We start from the raw sequence: 23,175 nt of genomic DNA on the forward strand, positions 1-23,175 counted from the left end.
ACAAAACCGAATATTGATCACATCACCTTAAACTAACCGATTGATCGTGTGTCTGTCTGTGAATGCATAAAACTTGGTCAATATAAATTAATTCTATCGTAATGAGCAAAAAGAATGTAGTTTAAAGTTTAATTGACAAAAATGTGTAAGTGCAATAAATGTTATTTGTGGTTTTTACAAATATATGGTAATACTTAACTTTTTCCTGTAGATTAGATCATGTATATACAATTTGTTTTAGATTGTTTATACCCCTCTCTCTTGACAGGGGGATATCAACTATGGATACTATTTGTAAACGTTATATTAGATTATTTTAAATTAGCAGTCTGGAATTGCTTTTCAAAAATCTTAATGGTGAGAGTAGGTTTTTGTAGTAATTTGCAATATGTATGAGTAGGAAATGTTAGCATGTATCCAGTAGTTCTTTAAGGGGGTTCAGTACTGCAAAATATAAAAAATTTCAATTTACTTTTTTACATTTGAATATTCCTGGGTATTTTCTGAAGAGTTTGTTGCAAAAGTTATTAAAATCCGATGTCGGGAACATTTTAATTTAAGTTATGTTACAGGTTAGTGAACTCACTTATAAGCCTGTGCATGGTCTTTAACTGCGATTTCCCGAAATTTAATTTTTTTCCCACACATTCACCTTTTTCTCTGGAACTACTCTTCATTTTAAGATGGAAAATTACATTTTTACTTTAAATTAGTAAATAGTTCACACATTTTGAGCGTAAGCCTTTAAAATATAACACATTTTTGTAAACAACTAAAATATTAGATGATTTTGTAAAAAATATATTATAAATTTAAAATATAAGTATAAATAATAAAAAAACATATTTAGTTTTTTTCCGTTCTAACTGTCAAGGAATGCACATATTATAATATTGCCCTAAAGTTTAATTATGATAAGCCAAGAGGTTGCTGAGAAAAAGATACACGAATTTTCATAAATTAGCATTTAAAGGATAAGCTGTACCGAACCCCCTTAAGAGAGGTTTAGAGTGGTATCTGGCAGAGAAGGATGACTCCCAGGAGCAGACAGGATGCTCCGTGCTCCTCACGTGTCCTGTAGTAGTCCAGACGCGTGCCGCCGCCAACGAACCGTGACCCCTCCATTACAGGGGGCATCGCTACAAAACATCGGGCCCCGACCTCCCTTTGTCATGCTCCTAGCCATCCTCCACGCTTTTACAACAGCCTGTGTTTGTCAACCCTTTGTGGCCTGTGGAGTCGTGTTGCATAAGGTCTGTATGTCTTCTTATCTTTTTTGTGGGAAGACAACTGGGTTACTTTCTCGCTTCAAGCGATTCTACACCGAGAAGGACAGTAAAGTTTTTGTTACAGTTTGCTGGTCCAGAAAGCCATTTTAGCTGATGATGCAATATTCGGGCATTTTACTCAGCTGACCTTTGAAATGTGTAGGGTGAATGGAGAATGATACAGTGTTTATTTTTGGAAATGGTAAAAGTGTGTAAGAGCCTATTCTAAATAAGGCAAAAGATTATATACATTTCAAAGGAGATTTAGAACCACCTTACATCTCGATTTTGGAGAAGATTGAAACAGACCGAACAATGCCTCACAGATTGTACGAGTATGCTGATTGTTGCCAAAACATTAATACACGTTTCAACAATAAAAGGCATGCAAAGCATCGTGTACAATGTAGAGTCGTACAAATTCCATTCCAAACATCGAGTGATAATCCCTTTGTATTAACAAAATGCAGTGGCATTCTTCACGAATAGTCGTACAGAATCAAAACTACAGCGGAGAGAAGCTACGATCGTTCAGGTTGTAACATTTTGTAAATTAAAAGAGTAATGAAACCAACAATTTAAGAAAAGGTTATATAATAATAACACCAATTGAGTTTGGAAAACAACTAGTTATTCGCCGTGTCCCTAACTAATTTCGATTCTTTCGAAAGTTACTTAACTCGCTGGGTACGCCTATGACTGTATTTGATTTAATTTAATAAAAGATAAGCCTACTAGCTTACAAAAATCTTAGCTAATATCTTTCTTAGTACCTTACCTAGTTACCTAGTTACAGCAATTGTAAAGAATGATTATTATACATCAAATATACCATACTTGTACCTTTTACAGAGCTATATGCCACAAATTCCGTTTCCTATATAATAGTATTGTATTACATTTTCTTACAAAATTAACTATTTATAATTATATTTAACCTGACTTTCATATGGCCTGTAGCTTTTTTTTGGTTTTTCGTCGTTAAAAAGTTTTCTTAATATTTTTTTTCTGAAAAAAAAAAAAAAATTGTCAAGACTGATCCAAAGGCTAATTCTATCAGAATGCTAAATATTATCTTCCTAAAACCCATCAAAACTGTGCCTTAAATACAATTTATAATGAAAATGTCAAGCAAAATGGCAGTAGCGTGAGATATAAGTATACGAACTAAACTTCCCCTCAAGGTTTCTAATTTTTTAAACCGACTTTATTTAAGACTGAAGTAAAACATTCTTTTAACCCTTTCAGCTAAAACATGCGTAAATAACATTGTTTCTTCTCGGACGTCTTGACAAAATTTCCAAAAAGTACAACATTTTCTTTTTTGCGAGCATTTTATATCAATTTGCAATAAAAATAAGGGTTTAATTTAACGTGATATGTCCGTACATACACAGCTAACCAATCATTAGAGGTCTCTACAACCCGAAATCAATATGGCCTTGGGTCAATAAACGTCTATATTTTTATACATGGAAAAATTATTAATAAAAATTGGGAAAACATGTTGAAAATGATATTTTTTAGTTTCTGTGTCATTGAGTGAGAAAATTTTTTATCAGTTCTTTGAGCGTTATTTTTTTAATGTCAAACACAAATTCTAGGTAAGATTTTAATTTTGTTACTATTTTATTTTTCTTATATTTTAAGAAATTTTTAAGTATGTATAATGTTAATATAAACATTGTTGCATAACAGTTGTACAAACATTGGGCAATGAATAAAAAAGTTATATATTTTTTCATAGTTATAGCAGAATAGCTATAAATGGTATGATATTTTTGGACAACTTCTCAAAACATATATTGGACACATTGAATAAAATACTTAATAAAGTAGTCTAGCATTGAAAGAGTTTGAAATGACACACTATGTTTCTAAGTGGAATATATATTGTAGAAACAAGTCAGCTAACGACACCAAACACAACCACAACCAGAACTGCCAACACTTTCTTTACGATTGGTGGGACCAGAACCAGAACCAGAACCACTACAAGACTATTAGGAGATCGTTATTAACTGAGTTGACTTAATTGTTCCCAGCTGGTTGTTTGCATATTGTTGCATATATTCATTAGATCCTTAGCGCTTTCGCTGTCTCATTTACTGCTGTGTTTTGACACTGATGGTGACTAGCAACATATTGTATATCTCTTATGATATTTGTCACAATAAAAAATGGTCAATCGCTAATTACACTCTAGTCTGTTATACTTGAAAAAAATATTGTGATACATTCACATAACTATATATTATAAAAACACATTAAAAGTTTTTTTTTTAATTTCTTTTTTGAAGCCTTGGAAAAAAATTAACTCGTTGTTTGAAAATTTAGTCAAAACTTATTCATTCCCTTAGTTGTAAAAGAGAAACGTTCAACAGACTATACTATAATTGTAACTTATAGAGAGCTATATTCTTCCAAAACCGTTTCATAATAACATACCGTTTCATATTTTCTTACAATTTCCCGATCAAAAAAACGTATATACATACACAGATATGAGAAGCCTACTTCTGGCAAAAGGCAACTAAGATGAGTTTTATAACATTCTTTTAATTTATAGTAAAAGTTAGGTGGTAACTTTGTATTTTATATGTAATACTTAATATTTGCTAAAAATGTACAGCTAAAAATGTATATTTTTACTAATGCTTTTAATTTTCTTATCCTGATATCTTATTACCCTATGCTGAACGACTGTGCAGAAAAGGTGGAAATAAAAAGTGTTCTTACTATCAATCTTACTCTATGGTTTCTTGGAAAACAAAGTTTACACAGAACAGTCATTACATTTGGCAAGCTCTTTACTTATTATTTCACAACTTTCGAGACCAAGATGGGATTTTTTGTTTCTTTAGACACCAGTGAGGTGTTGCCCAGAGTGATTTTTCGAAATAAGCCTAAATTTATACCAGGGTTCTTAAGGTACATATAAAATTTTAGTATAATCGGTTGAATAGTTAACGCGTGAACGCAAATCAAACAAACAAAGTCCTGATCCCATTTATAATATCATTAGCATGTGGTCTCCACTAATATACATAAAGAGCAAGGGTTTGGAAGAGTTTCCTATTTCCCATCCCTATACCAGGCTAGGAATTGTATCTTTATTTTAGTGGTAAGGTGTAAATGTACGTTACGTTTGTATTTATTACTAATTATACATCAACATAGTTTACCATTAAACCGGATAATCTTGACAGTTTAATTGCTTGTTAATTTAAAAGCTTTTGATTATTTTTTGCTTATTACATGTCGCACTAGATATATAAGATGATTGATGTATGTAATAACTGAGGTTAACAGATCATTAGAAAGGATCATTGTGTAATAGTTAAAAGTCCTGCAGTGGACTCAAAACCAGTATTTAAGTAGATACTTGGTTATTTAGTTGATCTGGTTATATTGGCTCATGAACGAAGCCAACACTCAATCTCCAAGTTGGCTAGAAGTCCCTTATATTAGTCAACTTGGATGTACCAGACTTCTCTAGTCTACACGTTGATTGAGAACGGCATGCAGACAATACAGACAACGCGAGAATGACTCGTCATACTTATTCTTATAAAAATTCCAAATCCCTGTATTCCACGAGGCTCTTTACAGGAATACGCCACGAATGCCGATGGGAGTGCCGATGACCGAGCGGTCTAACACGTTAGCTTTGGATCTAAGCTAGAGATAATGCAGTTTCAAATACTATCATTGACCATAACAATTTTATCGGTACCATCAACAATGTACTACTGTAACGATTCCCTTATTACGTTTGAAAGGATCCTCGCTCAAGCCGTCCATGAGGACGGAAAGAATAAGGCTTAAAAGAGGGGGGGGGGGGATGATTTGTGATTGACTTTAGTGGGCTACAAGTATTGATTTGATCACAGTGGAAATCAGTGTTTTTCATTGTTTTTTTTCCAACTTTCACTTCGTTTGTCCTAACAACATTAGTCAATTACGAGTCTATTAGGCGAGGGAAAGTACCTGAGGTAGGCCCAGCGGATGACTGACCAACGACTCTTTGGATATCACAGTCAAAAGCTTGGAAACTAAAATAGCATGTCATTAGAATGGAAACGAAAATGGATAGGGTAGGGCACGATAAGCGGACCCGGTTTTTTATATCGAAGAATGTAATCATCGATACCTAATATTCGCATCTCAAATCCTAGACTATCAATCGATATAAAAGTATCTATAGTCCTCAATAACAATAATATGTTTTAAATTAAAATATGAATTTAATATTTACAGTGATCAAACAAATTATTATAACCAAAATTAGGAAAACTGAAGACGACCATATTTGCTCCTCTCACAGTTACAGTTGTTTCTTACCCACAAATTTCACACAATGGGTTTTTTCGGTACGAGTCCAACATGTTGAAGTCACAAAAAACATGTCTTTTATCATCTTTCAAAGCAGTGTCGTTTAGTTTTCTAAAATTTACTGTCATTTTTAATAATCAAATGTTACTTATAAATAATTGAAATATTACATTACGAGTATTATTTGAAAGTGTTTACAGCTGTTGATGTAGATGATGTTAATTGTTCAAAATAATTAATCAGTATCGATTTATTATATCGATGGTTATGATTAAGTAATATCGTTTGCCAGTTTCGATATAAAAAACCGGGTCCGCTTATCGTACCCTACCCAATGAATATTGTACCTCTTGTACATATTGCATTACCACTGGTTAACTGATATTCATTTATTGTTGTATGTTCTTTAAACATATCGTTTGAATCGTTCTCTAAACCATTTGAAGTGATAAATAGTTGCTGATTACATAAAAATATAGTTTTCAGTATGTGCAAGTATGGAGTTTCTCGGAAATCTAACCGCTAAAAATATCACGCGCAAGGCGTTTTAACCGGATTGTATATGCACTCGTATAATGTGCCGAGTGTGTTTACTCAGGAAACAAGCTGCTAGAGAATGTTGCACACAGTTTTCACAACAGATAGGAAGGACAAAGCCTGACCCCGTAGTAGAATGGCACGAGCGTACCAAAACGTGGCACGGTGCCAGATATGGTAATGACCTGCCATAAATGCTCACACCACACCGTGACGTCAATAGTCAGTGACATGCAGGTGACATGTTTTAGACATGGTGCCTGGTTCTTGTTTGGAATTTCTATTTTGAAATCGTTTAAAATGCGTGAGAAAAGATCGGTTTCAGAGGAATTTCTTAATACTTTTGAGCAGCATTTGGAAATCCATTATATTCCTACTCGCGTTTCACATTGGACATTGCAATCCCTAGAAGGTTAGAAGTACCATTTGGATTAATTTTTTATTTACTGCATTATTTATTAACATGATATTTATTAATTATTGATATATTTAAAAAAATATTTATAACTGTTGATTTGGAAAGAAAACAGGACTTACGGATTTTGCCATCGTTACGTGTTACAAGAATAGAACACCGTTTCGAGGATTGTTATCTATGCTCTTTTTCAAGTGCAAAAACGCAATACATAGGGTTAAGTAAAAATCATTTCTATTAATTTTTATTTTATGCTGAACTGACGGAAATGTTTAGATAGTGTTTTAATCTCTTTATTTGTGTTTTATATCTCATGGTAATAGAAAAAAGCATTACACAACATTAAAGAAACGTTTATTGTTCCAAAACGAAGAATGTAGAATTGAGAACATCTATAAAACTTAATAACCGTGGGTAACGATGCCAATGTTATCTATATTATATTTTAAACTAAATAAATAATGGTAAACATCGTTTAATGTTAAGACTATGCTATATAAAAATTATAAAACAGGAACTTTATCAATAGGGAATAATAGTTCATAAACTCTGAAATTCGTCAAGAGCATCGTTCAATTGGTATATATAATAATAATATTAATGCCTTTATTTCCAAGTGTTTTTCAAAGTATAAACTATGGTTTACAAAACAACTTAGGTCAATTTTACTTATAACTTATCCATACATATATTTATAAGAGTTACATACACACTTACAAGAAATAAGAACATTTTAAAATGCATTTAGGTTTATGAAGTAACCAAACTTTTATTTTGGTCTTAGATGTTTTGAAGCCATTTCCCTTCATTTTGTCGTGCACCGCGCTCACTCTTGTGACTTCTATGAATTAGCTTACGATTAATGTAGAATTTGTGTCAAGAGTATAGTATTTATAATTAACTAACTATAACTTAAAGTCGAGAAATATTAAGACAATAATCCTTACTGAACCGAACTTTGAGCAATTGTACGATATTCGCTAAAGCGGTCATATATTTCGAGGTTATAAACGAATCTTATACGACTGTTCTGGATCCTTGTAAGAGTGTATTTTTCACAATCAAACTTTCACCAAAAATAGGTAAAGCGTAATGAATTAATGGAGAAATTTTAGATCGGACTGTATCTCCTTCTTTGTTTGAAGGTTATTTTTGACGATGGAGGATTGTGAAGGAAACAGGATTTTTCCGGACATTTGCCATCGTTCAGTGAAACAATAAATCAGTAACACTACGTTTCGAGATCTGCGATCTGATCTCTTCTTCAGGTAAAGAACTAACCTAATACATAATATTACAAACTAGGTTAAAATAAACAAATCTTACCAAAGCGTTGTGGCACGCCTAAGTCAGGAATCACAACCTACATGTTGTTTGTCAACTAACTCTATAAACATGCACTTAATAAAAAAACTATGCAAAACACTAATCATTAAAACAGAACTACGGAATACAGGTCACAATACGTCTTCATTCGTCTACTAACCTACGACTTAGGCGTGCCACAACGCTTTGGTAAGATTTGTTTATTTTAACCTAGTTTGTAATATTATGTATTAGGTTAGTTCTTTACCTGAAGAAGAGATCAGATCGCAGATCTCGAAACGTAGTGTTACTGATTTATTGTAGGACTGTATCTAATTTAGCATTTTCAGGTAAGACTGTTTTCAACAGTCTAAATATAGATTTAGAATTCAACTTAGCAACAACAACTCGACAGATGTGTCTAACTTGAAATCAACAACCGAATCGACTCCAAATGTCTTTATAGATGATATACATCTATATAATATCAGCCATAATTTATAGACTTACAAATATAGGATGTTTTATGTAAGATGTCTCAAGTCACTTGAAAGAATGGATTATTGTAGAAGAGTAACTGAAACAGTTTCTCCTCAAAATTAATCCTTAAAGTAAAAGTGTTTTCGTGAATTTTTAAGTACTAAATTTGCAAAAATCATATGGTTCTCGCGTTTTTCAAATGTAAAAACATATAATGCTGTACATCTTAGTAAGCCAAAAGTGGAAATAAAACTTAATATTTTTTTCATTTTAAAATGACAGCCAAAAATCGGTAAAATGCAAGATTATATTACATTATAATAAATGCAGTTGTAAAGATAATAAGTTTTAATTTTCATATTTACTTTCACGATAAACTCAATAAGTTCATTTTGGTATGCAACATGATAATTTCCTCTGTTCTTTCAGTTCAAGCATAAGTTTTGAAAATCGTCCTTCTTGAAAATCATGTTTTTTTCATAAATTAAAGTATTTTATTTGATTATTTAGATGTTATTTATAACTACTGGTAGTTAACCGCGATTACGCACGCAATTTCGTAGATTTTCACCTGTTCAAGTCTCTCTTGGTTCGAGTGAATTATATTTCTGTCGCCACTGAGTTTGCTTTCTTGCCACAATCAGGAAAATATGTTAAAAAAATATATTTATAGCCACTGTAGTTAACTCCGGTCTATAATTTTTGTCCATAGTTAATTTTTCCTTGTTTCCCTATCAAGAAAATGTATATACATACGCAGATCAGAGAAGACTACTTTTGTTAAAAGACGACTAGGGTGGTATAATAACATCCTTTAAATTTATGCGAGTAAAATTGAGATAGTAAGTTTGTCTTCTTTACTCGTATCTAATATTAATATCTGCTAAACATATACAGTTAAAAGTTCGTTAACAATGACACTATTTACGTGTTGTTACTTTATAAATTGAAAAACATTTTTAATATTTTAGAACGTTTAGAATTGTAATTGGTATATTAATTCAAAAACACGGTCAAGCTAACTTTCATCTAGCATAGTTTTTGCCGACTGCTTCAAAAGGAGTCAAATTGTTGCCATCTTATGTTTTAGGACATTTTTTACGGAAGATGAGTACTTACCTAATCGCTGAGCTCTAAAAACGGTTTGAAAGTTAATGGTTACCCCGTAGAGAATTTAAACAATATAAACAAATTGAAAATAGTGGTTTAATTAATTAAACATATGGTCGTGCTGTTATATTACAATGTTTACACAGAACAGTTGATTAGATTAAACAGGCTCCTTCAATTAATATTTCGCAACTTTAGAGGCTTGGATTTTTAACTGCTTTAGAGACCAGTGGGGTGTATCCAGAAGAAATTTTCAACTTAATAATAGGCCTCTATCCATCTAGGTACCCTAAGAATGTTCATGTAAAATTTCAGTATAATCAGTAGAATAGTTTATACGTAAAATAAACAAAAAGGCACTTACGTATTTCTAAAATTAGAATTACTTTCTGTTACGTAAACGATAAGTGTAGTAAATCTAACTGTAACTAATTTCGCGAGTTTATAGAATAGGAATGGTCACTTTATTTTACAGAAACATATAACACTCTACATAAAAAATGTTAATTTATGGAATTATTAACACAAAATACAAAACAGTAATCAACTTCATAAGTACCTATATCTGAAAAATTGAGATGAAAAAATTAACCTATATATATATATATATATATAAAATTTATATTGAAAAAACTAGTACCGTGGATACTGCATAAAATAATATAAAGTAGTTGGTGCCATCAATAAATTTATTACGAGTGTCTTGGTATTTTAAAATTTAAAACCCAATCGGTATTTTAACAACTCAATCGGTTATAACAACTCTGTCAATTTATCTGCAACCTTGAAACACTGCTACTTGCCTTTAATTTATTTACATTCCAATAGTAAAAATCCAATTTACAATAACTCATATACATGATGGCAACATCACTTACATTTATATTTATAAGTAGTGCCATATAAATAGTTAAGAATGTGAGATAAATAAAGAATACATTAAATAACAATATTAAATATATACATAAATAACTGATTTAGTAACAAATATCAATTAATAATTGTAATAGCAATAAAATACAATTAAAGTAAAGCATTAATAAATAAGTAACATTAAGAATAGGCAACCGTAAATAACAGAAAAATAAACAAAAATGTGGTGCAAGTTCAGACTTAAGAAAACTTTGCTTTAAAACTATACAAAAAATAATTAAAAAATATGAAACAATGGCTGAAAGACATACTATAAAGGAAGACTAACGACGACTGCTACAACAGAACACAATAGAAAAATTGTGCACGGCTGGTGAATGAGTTCAATTTGAAATTAAGAATAGGTCATAAAACAAAAGGTACGAGTATCTTGCTTACCGCAATTATTGGAGGTAATAATAATAGTCATTAGAGCCACAGCTCAATCGTAATTATAGACGTTTGGAGGGTCAGCTCAAGTCATTGTCTTTTTTTACTGTATAGCCTATGAGTTACTTTTAATTTATATCTCAATTTTACAATCAGTAACATACCGCATTACTTGGTTACATATTCACTCTTTATGAATGGTCTATATATTCTAATCTGTTTTATAAATGCATTTCACTGTTTTGTTTATTCTTTTTATAAGTAAAAAACGTTTTAACTATCATTAATAAGTAGCAATCTAGTATTATGCAAGAATGTATGTATACCCTCTATCATTCAGTTTCATGTTGATGAGCCATGAAAAAATATATATCCAAAAATATATCAAACATTCTGTTAATTCACTACAACTAAACAAATTTAAAAGTATTGTTGGTAATAATAAATATTGGTTTATTTAAGTGGTTTTCATATGTTTTAATCGGGTATTAATGTTCTGTAACCTTTTTAACAAATTGGTCTGCGCAGTAAAGAGTGAGGAACTGATTACTAGAGAGTGTTTAGTACAAAAAAAATGGACCAAATAATTTTTTCACAAAAATTTAACTTTAATCTAAAAGAACTATAAACATATACATTAAATTGTAACTGCTTTTATAGGAATGTTTTTTTTATTTTTAGCTCTGAACTGGAATAATTTTTCTGTGTGGCCCACCGCTTTGTATATAGAATAATTATAATACATCTCTTATTTTGACAATTAACAAAAAGTGTATTGCAAACACCACACTTACGAGTAGGTTTAAGTATTTAATGGAAATAGTTTAAACTAATTTATTATTTTCCCATAGTTAAATACCGACCGTAATTGATAAATTTTTACGATATAAGATTGAATTTCTGCAATAATTAATTAATTCCACGATATAGCAATTTAACAAAACAAGAAAGTTTTTCTTATTAGCAAGCTAACTTTAGGCCACTTAACATTTTGATAAGAGGATACAATTCTTTGAATTTAACAATTCATAAAAATATATAATAGACTTTTCTAAAACGTGACTTTAAAACTATCTATAGGATAGTTGTAAACTTGAACCTAATAAACTAAAGAATCAAAACAATATGTCATACATTCGGTCTTTAGCAGTATTTTAATTATTAATATTTTTTAAACTCGGAACATGTTAACTTTTATATAATCTCACCCAAGAATAAACGATTTCTTAGAAAAATATCGATGTAGTAATAGGGGCACAGTGTGTGAGGAAATGTATACTTATTTAGTACATATTGCCATAAAAGAATGTGAGTTTTTTTTACTAAAATTTTAATCGATCTTCTAATAACAGTCAAAATTTTCTGGAACCCCTATCTTCAGTTATTCTCCAAACTTCAGCCACATCCCTGCACACTCCATCTCTTCTGAGAGGAGCTGGTTTCTCTTGGAGGCTCACTCAGGTGGGGCCCATATTTGAATAAGCCTTTTCTAACAACTCATTGATAGTCCTCGAAGCTGTTGAGACGTGATGTTTGAACGTGCTGAAGAGTTTCCACCGTGAAGAACCAATTTCAGGATGGGCACGTTCAAATATGGGACTTGCTCCGCAAAAGTTACGCTACCACACCTTGGTCGGTAAAAGCTGCAGGACGGCTTTCCTCGATCGAGGAACGCAAGGATGGGCCGGCCGAGAGAGAGCGAGCCTTGACCTGTGAACCGGAAGGTCGGGAGGGAGGTCAAGGTCACGGCAGTGGACGAAAGTGAAGACATGTTGTGTGGAGTGATGCAACCACAATCTTTCTGATTACACTATGGTGACGGGTGATGACTGATAATTTGCAGCACATCTCTTTTCCCACGAAGTCTGTTTTTCGGCTTACTTCCGGGAAGGGTCTGTTTTATTTTACATGTTACAGAACTCGACCACGCTATGACGTAAATATATAATTTAAATTACACTGGATTCGGTGGCTTTAAAATAATTTTTTATTTTGAGTAGTTTTTGTTTTGATTTTACTGAACTTTTAAAAGAGCAGTTCAAATTACAGTTACCCTCGAAAAGTTTAAACTTGCAAATACTGTTAGGTATTAGTATAGAGGGATAAACTTTAAATTCTCTTCATCAAACCCCAAATATTCTAGCAGATATATATGACACTATTTAGAATTATCCTTCCAACAAATCCTTAAAACCTTACAACATCCAGCTGAGTCAATGATTTGAAGGTCATATATGAGATGAATTATTAGGAATACAGGAATTCTTGGAGATACAGTTGCTGCACAGCCATAAGCATTGGACTTTGATCAGTAGTTAAAGATAGCGAGTGGCTGTAATATAACGACTCTCAGCCTTATTCTATTTGATAAGATCCTGGCACAGGTAAAACGGCGGAGGGGTAAAAAAGGCACAATGGGACAAGCTTCTCATTAAAAAAATAATAACTTGAGTTGGTGAGACGAAATTGAAAATCTATTTAGCATAACCACTTTTGACAATTAACAGTACTGTTTACAATATACTTCTCACCTTTTCTTTTAATATGGATTGATAAGATAATACCTGAAAACACTGCATAATACAAGAGAGGGGCCGATATTCTTTTAAAATATTTTCATAGTTGGGTTTACTTTTGTTATTTTTTAAGGTTGGTCCTAATCAGTTTTAAGCTTTGGCGTTCTTCAGTGAACTCGCTGATAATTTTATAAATATTTATCGATTTACCATTCGTTGAAAAAATAGGTACGTTTATTTTAAAATAAATTTGTTAAATACATTGTAGTTTACTAAATAATTTCTAGGCCTTTTAAGAAGCAATTCAATAACACTTTACAATTTACTTCATAGGAAAACATTGGTAGTTTATAATAGTACTTAAACGAATTAAGTACCATTCTCACTTTCACTCTTAGTACGGTGATATTCTGAAAAAAAACTCGTATTCTAGGATATTGGGGACTTATAATGGGCCAGGTGAATGCTATTTATATTAAATATCTTGAAACCTCTTGTTTATTTTCAATGGTTACGAATTTTTCACTCTCGAAGGTCTTGAAGCCTGTGCAAGAGCGATGTTCTAAATAATATCATCACTTGGTTGAACTTGTGTTTTTGAACAGTTCTTTAAGAACGATGGTATTAATTCCTGAAAGAATAGATTTTTTGAGGATCTCTCCTGGTGGTCTAATTGTTGTTGATTCTTCCTGCCTAACCATCACCACATCCTCCGGCCAGAGGCGGGTAGTCCTGTTGCACAACAGATCGGATCGTCTTCAGCCGGAAGGCGGCCGTTGGCAACAAATTGTAGGGAAAGCTCCACTATCGGTGAAGTGTCGCCTCCAGAGTATTGTACCGTGTACTCTCCAGTGACGGTTGCACAATGGGCAATAATTGCGCAAGACGTGGCAGTGACAACAGATCACCTGATAGCATTGTTGGGAGCCTTGGCTCTACTAACCAGGAATTTCATACTTTCTTCCCATTTAGAGATGTGAGCATTCCCCGTTCACATCGTTTTTCCAGAGATATAAATGGTTGTTTTCTTTTGATTGTTTTGTCAAAAAATGTTAATTTAATATAACGTAATTACTTGTTATAATCCGATATTTTGTGTAGTAATGTCATAGTACTTACATTATAATTGGTAATTAACTAATCCATTTAAAATTGTATTGGAATAAAAAACTGTAGGATCTTGAAAATTTGGAAGTTTTGTTTAGTATTGGTGTTGCTAAAAAGGTTAAGAATAAAATAATTACAAATTTTATAAAAAGTGTGATCAGCTTTAGCTTTTATCTAAAACTTACAACATTACTACAAAAATAATGAATTTTCAAAAAGTACATTACAGAGAATAAAGAAATGTCGCACTATTTAATAAATTCAACTCTTAATCAAAAACTAGATACCGGAATATAACCGTATACTTCCTTGCTATGGGGTGTCTACGATTAGAACTTAAATTTTAAAAACTATATAGTCTCTCTGAACGTTTACAAACAACCCAATCCCCATCAAGTCACCACAGTCTATTTTTTTTTTAAAAATAACAGAATATCCAAAAAGCATGCTCAAGCTTCCTGAAAATCCTTTAGTACTGAAACTAAATACTCAATGCGTCCTATCAAATTATACTTTAGATCTTTGTAAAAAATATGCATTTGTATTTTTGCGTAAAATGTGTGTAGGCCTATATAAGTATTTATACGTTCCCAGATTGAATCGTTTAAAAACAGAGTGACCTAATATGATATTAAACCCATAGTCGTTCTGTAGATGATAACGTCGATTTCTGCCAAACTACCGCTAAATCTGACCATTATCGAGAGCTTTTAAGGACTAAATCGACCAGCTGATAAGTTCGCTAACACGGGTGTTAGCGCACGTTGGCGGGAGAGGGAGGGGAAAGCGCGGGAAGGTCAGCAGACGACTCTGTGGGAGAAACCAACAATGCAGGGAAAGTAGAGAGAGGAAATTCGCCGTTTCTGAGGAAATGCCCTTGAGTATCTCGTGACCGCTTTACACCTCAAACATTCCAACGAGATTCCGAAGTGAATTTCTCACTTAAAAAGATCAATATTTCTACTTCTTGTTTAAATGATTGTCGCATTGAAGAAAACTATTTCTTATATTTTGATTGTACTTAGTATTTTCTTAAGGTTTGATGTATCATGTTATTTCATTCAAATTGCATAATATTTATACATTCCAATTTTGTTTCAGTTCCAACCTTACAATCAACAATTGACGAGACAGAGTTTATCACCTCAGCAACAGAGCCAGATCCTGAATGATGTTCAACAGCACAGGTTTCAACTGACATCGGCGCAGAGGCATCTGCAAAATCTGCAGCAGAATGTTGCTTCTTTCAATCAACCACCTCAGGAGAGTCATCCTCCAGCCATCGAGCAGTCATTAGGTCTCGGGCAGCAGCCATTTCTGACGAACGCTCAGTACCTAGCGCAGATCAGGCAACAGCAGCAACAACAACAGCAACACCAGCAACAGCAGCAGCAACAGCAACGGCAACAACAGTTCAACCAGCAATCAGTACCCCAGCAGAGGCCGCCTTCTAGCACACTTTCTGCTGCCAGCAGTCCGCCTGTCGCCTTCCAACAGCAAGGTCAGCAGAGCAACCCTGTGTTCCAACAACCAGGGAGTCACACGCAGACCAACGTGAACCTAAGAAATCAATTTCAACAGGAATACAACAGGTTGCTGTCTTCCCAGCAGTTTGCGAACCAGCTTTACAATCAAAACTTAAATGAAGAAATTCCTGTCTTCTTCCCACCTCAAAACGCTCCACAACATCAGCAGACATACGAATTCGAACCGGCGCCGCCAACGAATCCTACTAAAATTAACTTTAAATTTGAACCAGCTCCGGCTAAACCAACCTATAAATTTGAACCAGACCCACCCAAACCGACTTACAAGTTCGAACCAGCTCCACCGAAACCTACCTATAAATTCGAACCTGTGCCTTCAAAGCCAACTTACAAATTTGAATCCGCTCCTCCAAAACCTACTTATAAATTTGAAACCTCTTCATCTAAACCAAACTACAAGTTTGAACCAGCACCGACCAAACCTCCATACAAGTTTGAGAATGATCCAACTTTCTTGCCTACACAACCGACTACTAGGAGAACTACGTATAATTATCTGAAAAAGAAGAAAGCAGCTTTGACAACAACTACTACTCCAGCAACAACAACTTTTAATATACCGTATAGGTTAAGATACAAATATAAAACCACTACTGAGAGCCCAAAGCCGCAAGTATCGATAAGACCGACACAGTTGTTTATCAAACCTGATAGACAGAAGCTTTTCCAACAACTGATTGAGGCTCAGCAAAAGCAAGCGTCAACGCCTCCGTCACCGCCAAATGTGACACCTAGGCATAAAGTCTTGGAGTTTGAAAGTGAAGATGAGTTACAGAAACACATACGACAGCAACTCCAAAAACAAGGACTCCTAGATGAAATCAAAGGAACAATACCCGCCACATCAGATCAGATTGATGCTCTACCAAATCTAGATTTCTTATCAAGCGCAAACTCCTCTTCTCCCATCTACTTACCTAATGGCCAAAATATTAAAATTATACAAGTTCCAAGTAAAATAGACCCTTCGTCAAAGAAACCAACTCCACAAATTAAAACTATCGTGATAAACCAGCCGACCTCTACAACAACGACTACAACAGTAAAACCTCCTGAATTGTTGTTGAAAGAGTTGACAAGGGGTTTGCCAGGGGATTTTGAGATAATCAGACAGACACAGGATGGTGGACTGGAAGAGCTGGGTAATGTCCCACAGGAACTGCCACAGAAGAAAGTTACTTTTGTGATTTTGGAGGAACAGGCGGATGGCACCCTAAAAGTGCAAGGGGTCAGAGGGAATGAGAACAACCCAAAAGAAGGTAACGGAGACGTAGACTCCATCATAAAGAAAATTGAAAAGGGAGAAATAAAGTTACCAAAGTCAACCAAAGTGGACCCAGACCAACCGACGTATTCTAACTCTCTAGCTAATGCCACACCAGAGGAATCCGTTGAATCTCCGTCATACGTAAAGCACTCGGGAAAACCAGTTACAAAATTCAACACGTTCCAACCAACTCCATCTCCGAATTTCTTTGAATCTTCAACGAAGCCGAATTACAACTTCAATTTCAGATCAACGAAAACAACCACCAGCGCACCATTCTTCCAATCGGCCAGAACACCAGATCCAACTCTACCGACCTTCAATACATCACCTAACACCCATGCCGGGCCTGTCTTCTCTTACCCATCCTCTCCTGGAAACTCAATCAGTCCTGAATATCATGCGACTACTCCAAGAGCCCCATCAAAATCCGCTTCATTCCTCCCAACAGTGCCATCAGACTTCGGAGATGGATCGTACTCAACAAATACTGTAGTGCCAACCCATGACACAACGACCTTCCCCCCTCCTCCTTCTGTGTCGACAACTTCTCAATACAGTCAAGTGAACATCTCCCCTCAGAACTCTTACGACGACCAGCTGTACAAGCAGATCTACCAACAAAACTCGAACGCTCAACTAAACAACGTTTACCAATCGAACAAACAGTTCAATCAGGACCTTCCCGAGATTCCCTTCAGTAATGATGAGCAGGAGTACCAACCTGAATCTGTCAATCAACAGGCTGACGTTGCCTACACCACGTCGGAGCCTCTGCCTATCCAGCAGGTAGTGGTGAATTGTACTTTAAAACGTAATAAATAAGTATTTATTAATAATGGACCAAAGTTGACGATTACAACCAGAATATTCTGTGGATACCGATAAACTGTGGGGCATTAGCTGTTAATGTACAATTTTAGATAGATAATTAATTATGACCAATTTACTATTCATTCACTAATAAACAACGTGATCTGTATATAGGCCTTTATTTCAATGAGAGTTCAAGCAATTCTGTATTCCCTTGTTAATAAATTACATTAATCTTGTAATGACAAATATTAATTAGGATTTTCTCTTCATTCTATTGTAATGCTAAATCATTAATCTTTGCTTCCACATTTTATTCGTTATAAGTGTACTCATAACGTAGGCATAAAAGTTGTCTATAGATTATTAACATCAAATTACCAATCGAAATGACGTTTTTGACGGACGATCGCTGCTGACTATTTACATTTTAACCAGTGTCTGCCTCATTGGTATACGAGCCATTTGTAAAAAGGCCATAAAACTCGTGGATTTTCTTTAACAAAGTCTCTCTATTTTATCCTCCTTATACAGTACTCATGATTACTTTTATTAAAATAACAAAATGATTGGTATTTTACGGGCCAAAGTTGTTGACATACTTAAGTTATGTCTATTACAGTGAAATTTTCTGGAAATTCATAGCTAAAAGAGCCGAAGTAAAATTAACTATCCTATTCAAAGCAAATGTGTCATTTGGTTTGGAATACCTTGAGGGGAATGATAATTGAAAACTTGAATATGGCAAGATTGTGAACCGTACCCGCACACACGCGTACATAAGATGTGCAAAACTTGGAATGAAAAAAAAAGTAGTTGTAAGAGTTCTTTTTTTATAATTCCGTTCAGACCATTTCAAACTAATTGATGTTATTTAGTTTTAAAATAGGGGAAAACGTTTCGTTTATGTAAAGTGACTGTGTTTTAACTCGTGTACCTTTCGATACTGTATTCTAGTGACCATTTAGTGAAAAATGTACCTTTTTACTGCACCCATTAATGAGTTAGTTACGTAAAATGCGCTCAACCAAACAACATTCTGAATGGTTCAGTACATTCTCAGTACGTCTAAAACCGTAAGTTGAATTAAAATTTGTGTCATTTCGACTTTCGATTATCAGAAGGAACACATTTAGTAATCAACCCCTTAACCTTAGTCCTCCTCCGTAGACTAGTGGTTATAGTCTCGGCTCTCTAACCGAGAGATCACGGGTTCAAATCCCGGGGAGGTCCAATCATGTAATAATAATAAAAAAAAAAAAAAAAAAACCAGTGCACTTCGAAGCCGGCATAGCTGACGCTGAGGTTTAAATGAGATTAAACAAAGAAAAAGAAAAAAAACCCTTAACCGGTTATTTAGTCCCAGACTAATGTTTACATAAGGATTAAATTATTTACTTTTGTTTCCTCGAAGTATCTTGTAACGTTTCCGACTGTGATGTGTATTTTCGTGCCCAGGTGAACCACGAGGCCGCTCCATCTCCCGCTGCTACCGGACAGCCGGCCTTGGTGGACGTGCTGCGGAGTCAAGGGTTGTACGCCATGTCCAAGTTCCTCAGACAATCCGGGTTGGACACCATCTTGAATGCTACCGGTAAGTGTGGTGCTTCCTGTAACACTCATTGTCATTCTCCATTCTGAAACGATTTAGGATTTTCATTCAACATTTGTAAACGAAAAATAGTAAACGATTATGAGAACTTGTTTGGTCCATTTGTTCCGTAAATACCAGGAGCGCAGATAGATCCACTGCCAGAATTGGATGAGGCAGTGCTGGTACAACAAGTCAACTGAAAAACCGAGAGTCCAACTAAAGATCTGTTAAGTAAGATTCGAAAATTTACAAAAGAATTTATGAACTTAAAGTAAAGTTATGTCCTATCATACTCCTTTTAACACCTGTCTGTAAGTTTCTGCTTTGACATAAAAATTCATCTCTTATAAACAGACGAACCTTTTTGAAGCAGTAATCCAACACTTCTATAAAAATGTAATGTATTACAAGTAAACAAAATTATTGATAAAAAATTGTTCAAATAACAAAATGGACTTATAATTTTTTTGTTACGACCAGATAGACAATAACTAAGAAAAATAAATTTCAATTCTTTCTTTTTTTATATTTATACTACTTACTCTTTAATTACTTTTACATGTCCAAATAGAGATATTTTAACGTAACTTCTGTTATTGTATACTCTTTAGTTTGTGGTTAACGTTCAAACTCGGGATCTGTACTTTTTATCGTAGAGTAACCAAAGTATTTCAATACTAAAACAAGTTTCAAATTTAGTTTTTGGAAGCTGAGATATATTTCCATGTTTGTTGTAGAGTACTTGGGTTTATTTATAATTCTTTTTAGCATACGCGTATCTAGGATTGTCCTAAAGGGGGTTAAGTTACCACCGGAAATGTTCCGTACCTGCCAGGCAAGGTGGGGCACGGGAGCCCCCCTCCACCCGAAATATGTTGCATGCTATAATATTAAAAATTGTAAGTTTGACAGCTGTCCGAGAGCATATTATTATTCTTTTACATATATATTACATATATTTTACTTGATAACATGGGAGTGTATTTGTATTACTTAAATAATACATATTTAAAATTTAAATGTTTTTTTTTATTTCATACTATGTCATCCCTAATACAAACTATTGGGATATAAATTGACATGTATTTTTATAGATCATTTATTTACTTTGTATACAAATACACAAATTTTGAGACATTAAATTATTAAATGTGTGTTTTACCGCATTATTACCGCGGCTGAGCGGTTGTCATTCACTACGTGCATTGCGCACAGACTCAGCAAACGCTCGGCGATGAAGAAATATAGACATACAAAATATGAACTTCAAGTTGAATATCATTTACAAAGGACGATATTTCGTTACTTTGGTTGTGTAATTTTGGGTTTTCATGCACAAAGTGTGACAGAAACACACACTTTGTGCATGCGATTATAGCGATCGATTAGTAACTATCGCCATAGTCAATGAACGTACACGAATATAAATCGACCGAAAGATAAATCTATTTCGTTTTTTTGGTCATTTTAATGTCATCATACTAGTGATAACAAGGAATCTATTGCCATATAGAAATTCTGTTGAGTTACAGTTTTAGAAAATCTATTACCGACATCAACCTGAGATCTGACAGGGGAGGCACGGCATAGACAATATTTTTGTTAATCTTTAACGAAACAAATTTGGCTTTTATTTAGCAGTTTCTTAGAAGCATGTACGTTGAAGCTGAACAATTGAAACTAATAATTTTTAGTACGAAACGTATCGAGATACGTTGCAACATGAAAACTGGAATAAAATGTTCAATGAAAGAGATGTTGAAAGACAAATCATTCATTTTTATAGCCAACGTTTTTTAATCAGAAAATTAGAAATTAACAGACGAGAACTTCAGGTTTCTTATATTTTACATATCAAAGGTCCACCGCAATTAATAGTTTATAAGTTAAAGAAGTTTTGAACATAACACTTATTGCTGGAGTACAGTTTGACCATACCAGAGGCTTCAATGTTGCTGTTGGAAACCTAGAAAATTATGACCAATTTTTATTTTATTATTTTTATTTATTTTTATTTTTCCTGAAATTGTTGCAAACAAAACATGTTTTAGTGTGTAATATAAAACATCAAAAAATTTAAAACTTCAAACCAGATATTATTTAAATGACCACGATATTTCTTTACTTTGATTATGGACTTACAGTTTTTGTCAACATTTGATTAAAATATGTCATAAAATAAATTAAATATGTTATTTCATATCCAAAGAAGTTCACCAACGAAGGGTTCATTACTTTATTTTATAGGCTAGTTAGGTCAATTATAATGCACGTTTTAGTAAGCATCTAATTTTGTATGCGTCTTACAAAAAAAATGTTTGGTTGAAACAGAAGTGTATGACAGTAACAGCAAGTAAACTTTAATCAATTATAAGAATGATAATATTTATAAATGGTAAAATCAGCATCTAGAGGTTATAAGTATACTGTAGTTATAAGTATAGTGTAAATAAATAGCACTATAAATTGTGCTCCAGCTGATTTTTCATATCCTTGTTTAAGGTAACGAAAAACAAACACTTATACAAACTTAAGTATTAAAATTAATTATTTGAGGCCGTATAATAGAAATAGACTTTTTGCAACGTTCTGATTATAATAACATTAAACAGCTGTTTTACTTTACGAACTTGAGATATATCGAAGTATGCATACGGTACCTTTAATTAATGTATCTTAACAATTTGTGATACAGGTTAAGAAAATTTGCTCAATTTCTAATGGAGGGATAATTAAATATGGTAAAAAGTGTATATTTAATCATAATACTCATATAGTACATAAAGTCCATGTACAAATATAGTGTAGGAAGTTGCAAAAGGTAATGCCCCCGGTGAGGATCGAACTCACGACCTTAAGATTATGAGACTTACGCGCTGCCTACTGCGCTACGGAGGCTTGAGAACTCTCGGCCAAATAAATTATATTAGAGTAGTACAATGTCATATTACATCATTATGTAACAGTACTGTATACCCAAATAGAACTGGGGTCAAGGTCAAGCTTAGAAACTTTTCAGCCTATCATTCATCATAGTATTACACAATATGTACTCGGTCAATGTCAGGTTTCCGTTTTTAAAACATCTGTTCACTTATCGTTTTTCACTAGGCCTACTTAGCTTTTTGTGTCGACTGGCCTAAATTGTTTGTGTTCGCTGTAGCAACACGTTTATTTCAGTAACCAGCTGTTTAGGCCTACTGTAGCACTATAGTCGTTAGTAATATTGAAATCCACAAAAGTACTGATGGCGAGAGAAAAGAAGAGACCTGGCCCGTGCCGGCGCACAGCTGTGTACTAGTGTGTTGCCGCGCGGTAATTTCAGGCGCTTCGCCCCACAGCCAACCCTGCGAATTGTTTATCATAGCAATGGAACAGTGAAACAATAATGGAATTACGAAACAAGGCGCGGCAACATACTAGTAGTAGCGCCTGCAAATTTCAGATAGGCCAGAATCCAGGTCTCTTCTTTTCTCTCGCGATCAGTAATCTAGATTGCAAGAGCTTACGATTGATACCAAATATGGATATAAAATAACTTAGTAGTTTTAGATACCTACAATCTCCGTACATAGGTAC

At 33.7% G+C, this 23,175-nt stretch overlaps 1 protein-coding gene and 1 non-coding gene across 4 annotated transcripts in view; one reads left to right on the forward strand and one right to left on the reverse strand.

Annotated features, from left to right (window-relative positions):
- LOC124364961 (proteoglycan 4) overlaps positions 1-23,175 on the forward strand; it is a 105,987-nt gene that overhangs the window by 47,916 nt on the left and 34,896 nt on the right. For 2 of the 3 annotated variants that reach the window (XM_046820813.1, XM_046820815.1), the window contains exons 2-3: positions 15,477-17,981; positions 19,461-19,596. In XM_046820813.1, the coding sequence (XP_046676769.1) occupies positions 15,477-17,981; positions 19,461-19,596 (2,641 nt within the window). The remainder of the gene's footprint in view (positions 1-15,476; positions 17,982-19,460; positions 19,597-23,175) is intronic. The other variant, XM_046820814.1, reaches the window with a different exon arrangement.
- On the reverse strand, positions 22,422-22,494 carry Trnam-cau. The gene has a single exon. It is a non-coding gene; the product is annotated as a tRNA-Met (tRNA).

This window comes from Homalodisca vitripennis, chromosome 6 (assembly GCF_021130785.1).
Source record: "Homalodisca vitripennis isolate AUS2020 chromosome 6, UT_GWSS_2.1, whole genome shotgun sequence".
In the NCBI taxonomy this organism is placed as follows: domain Eukaryota; kingdom Metazoa; phylum Arthropoda; class Insecta; order Hemiptera; family Cicadellidae; genus Homalodisca; species Homalodisca vitripennis.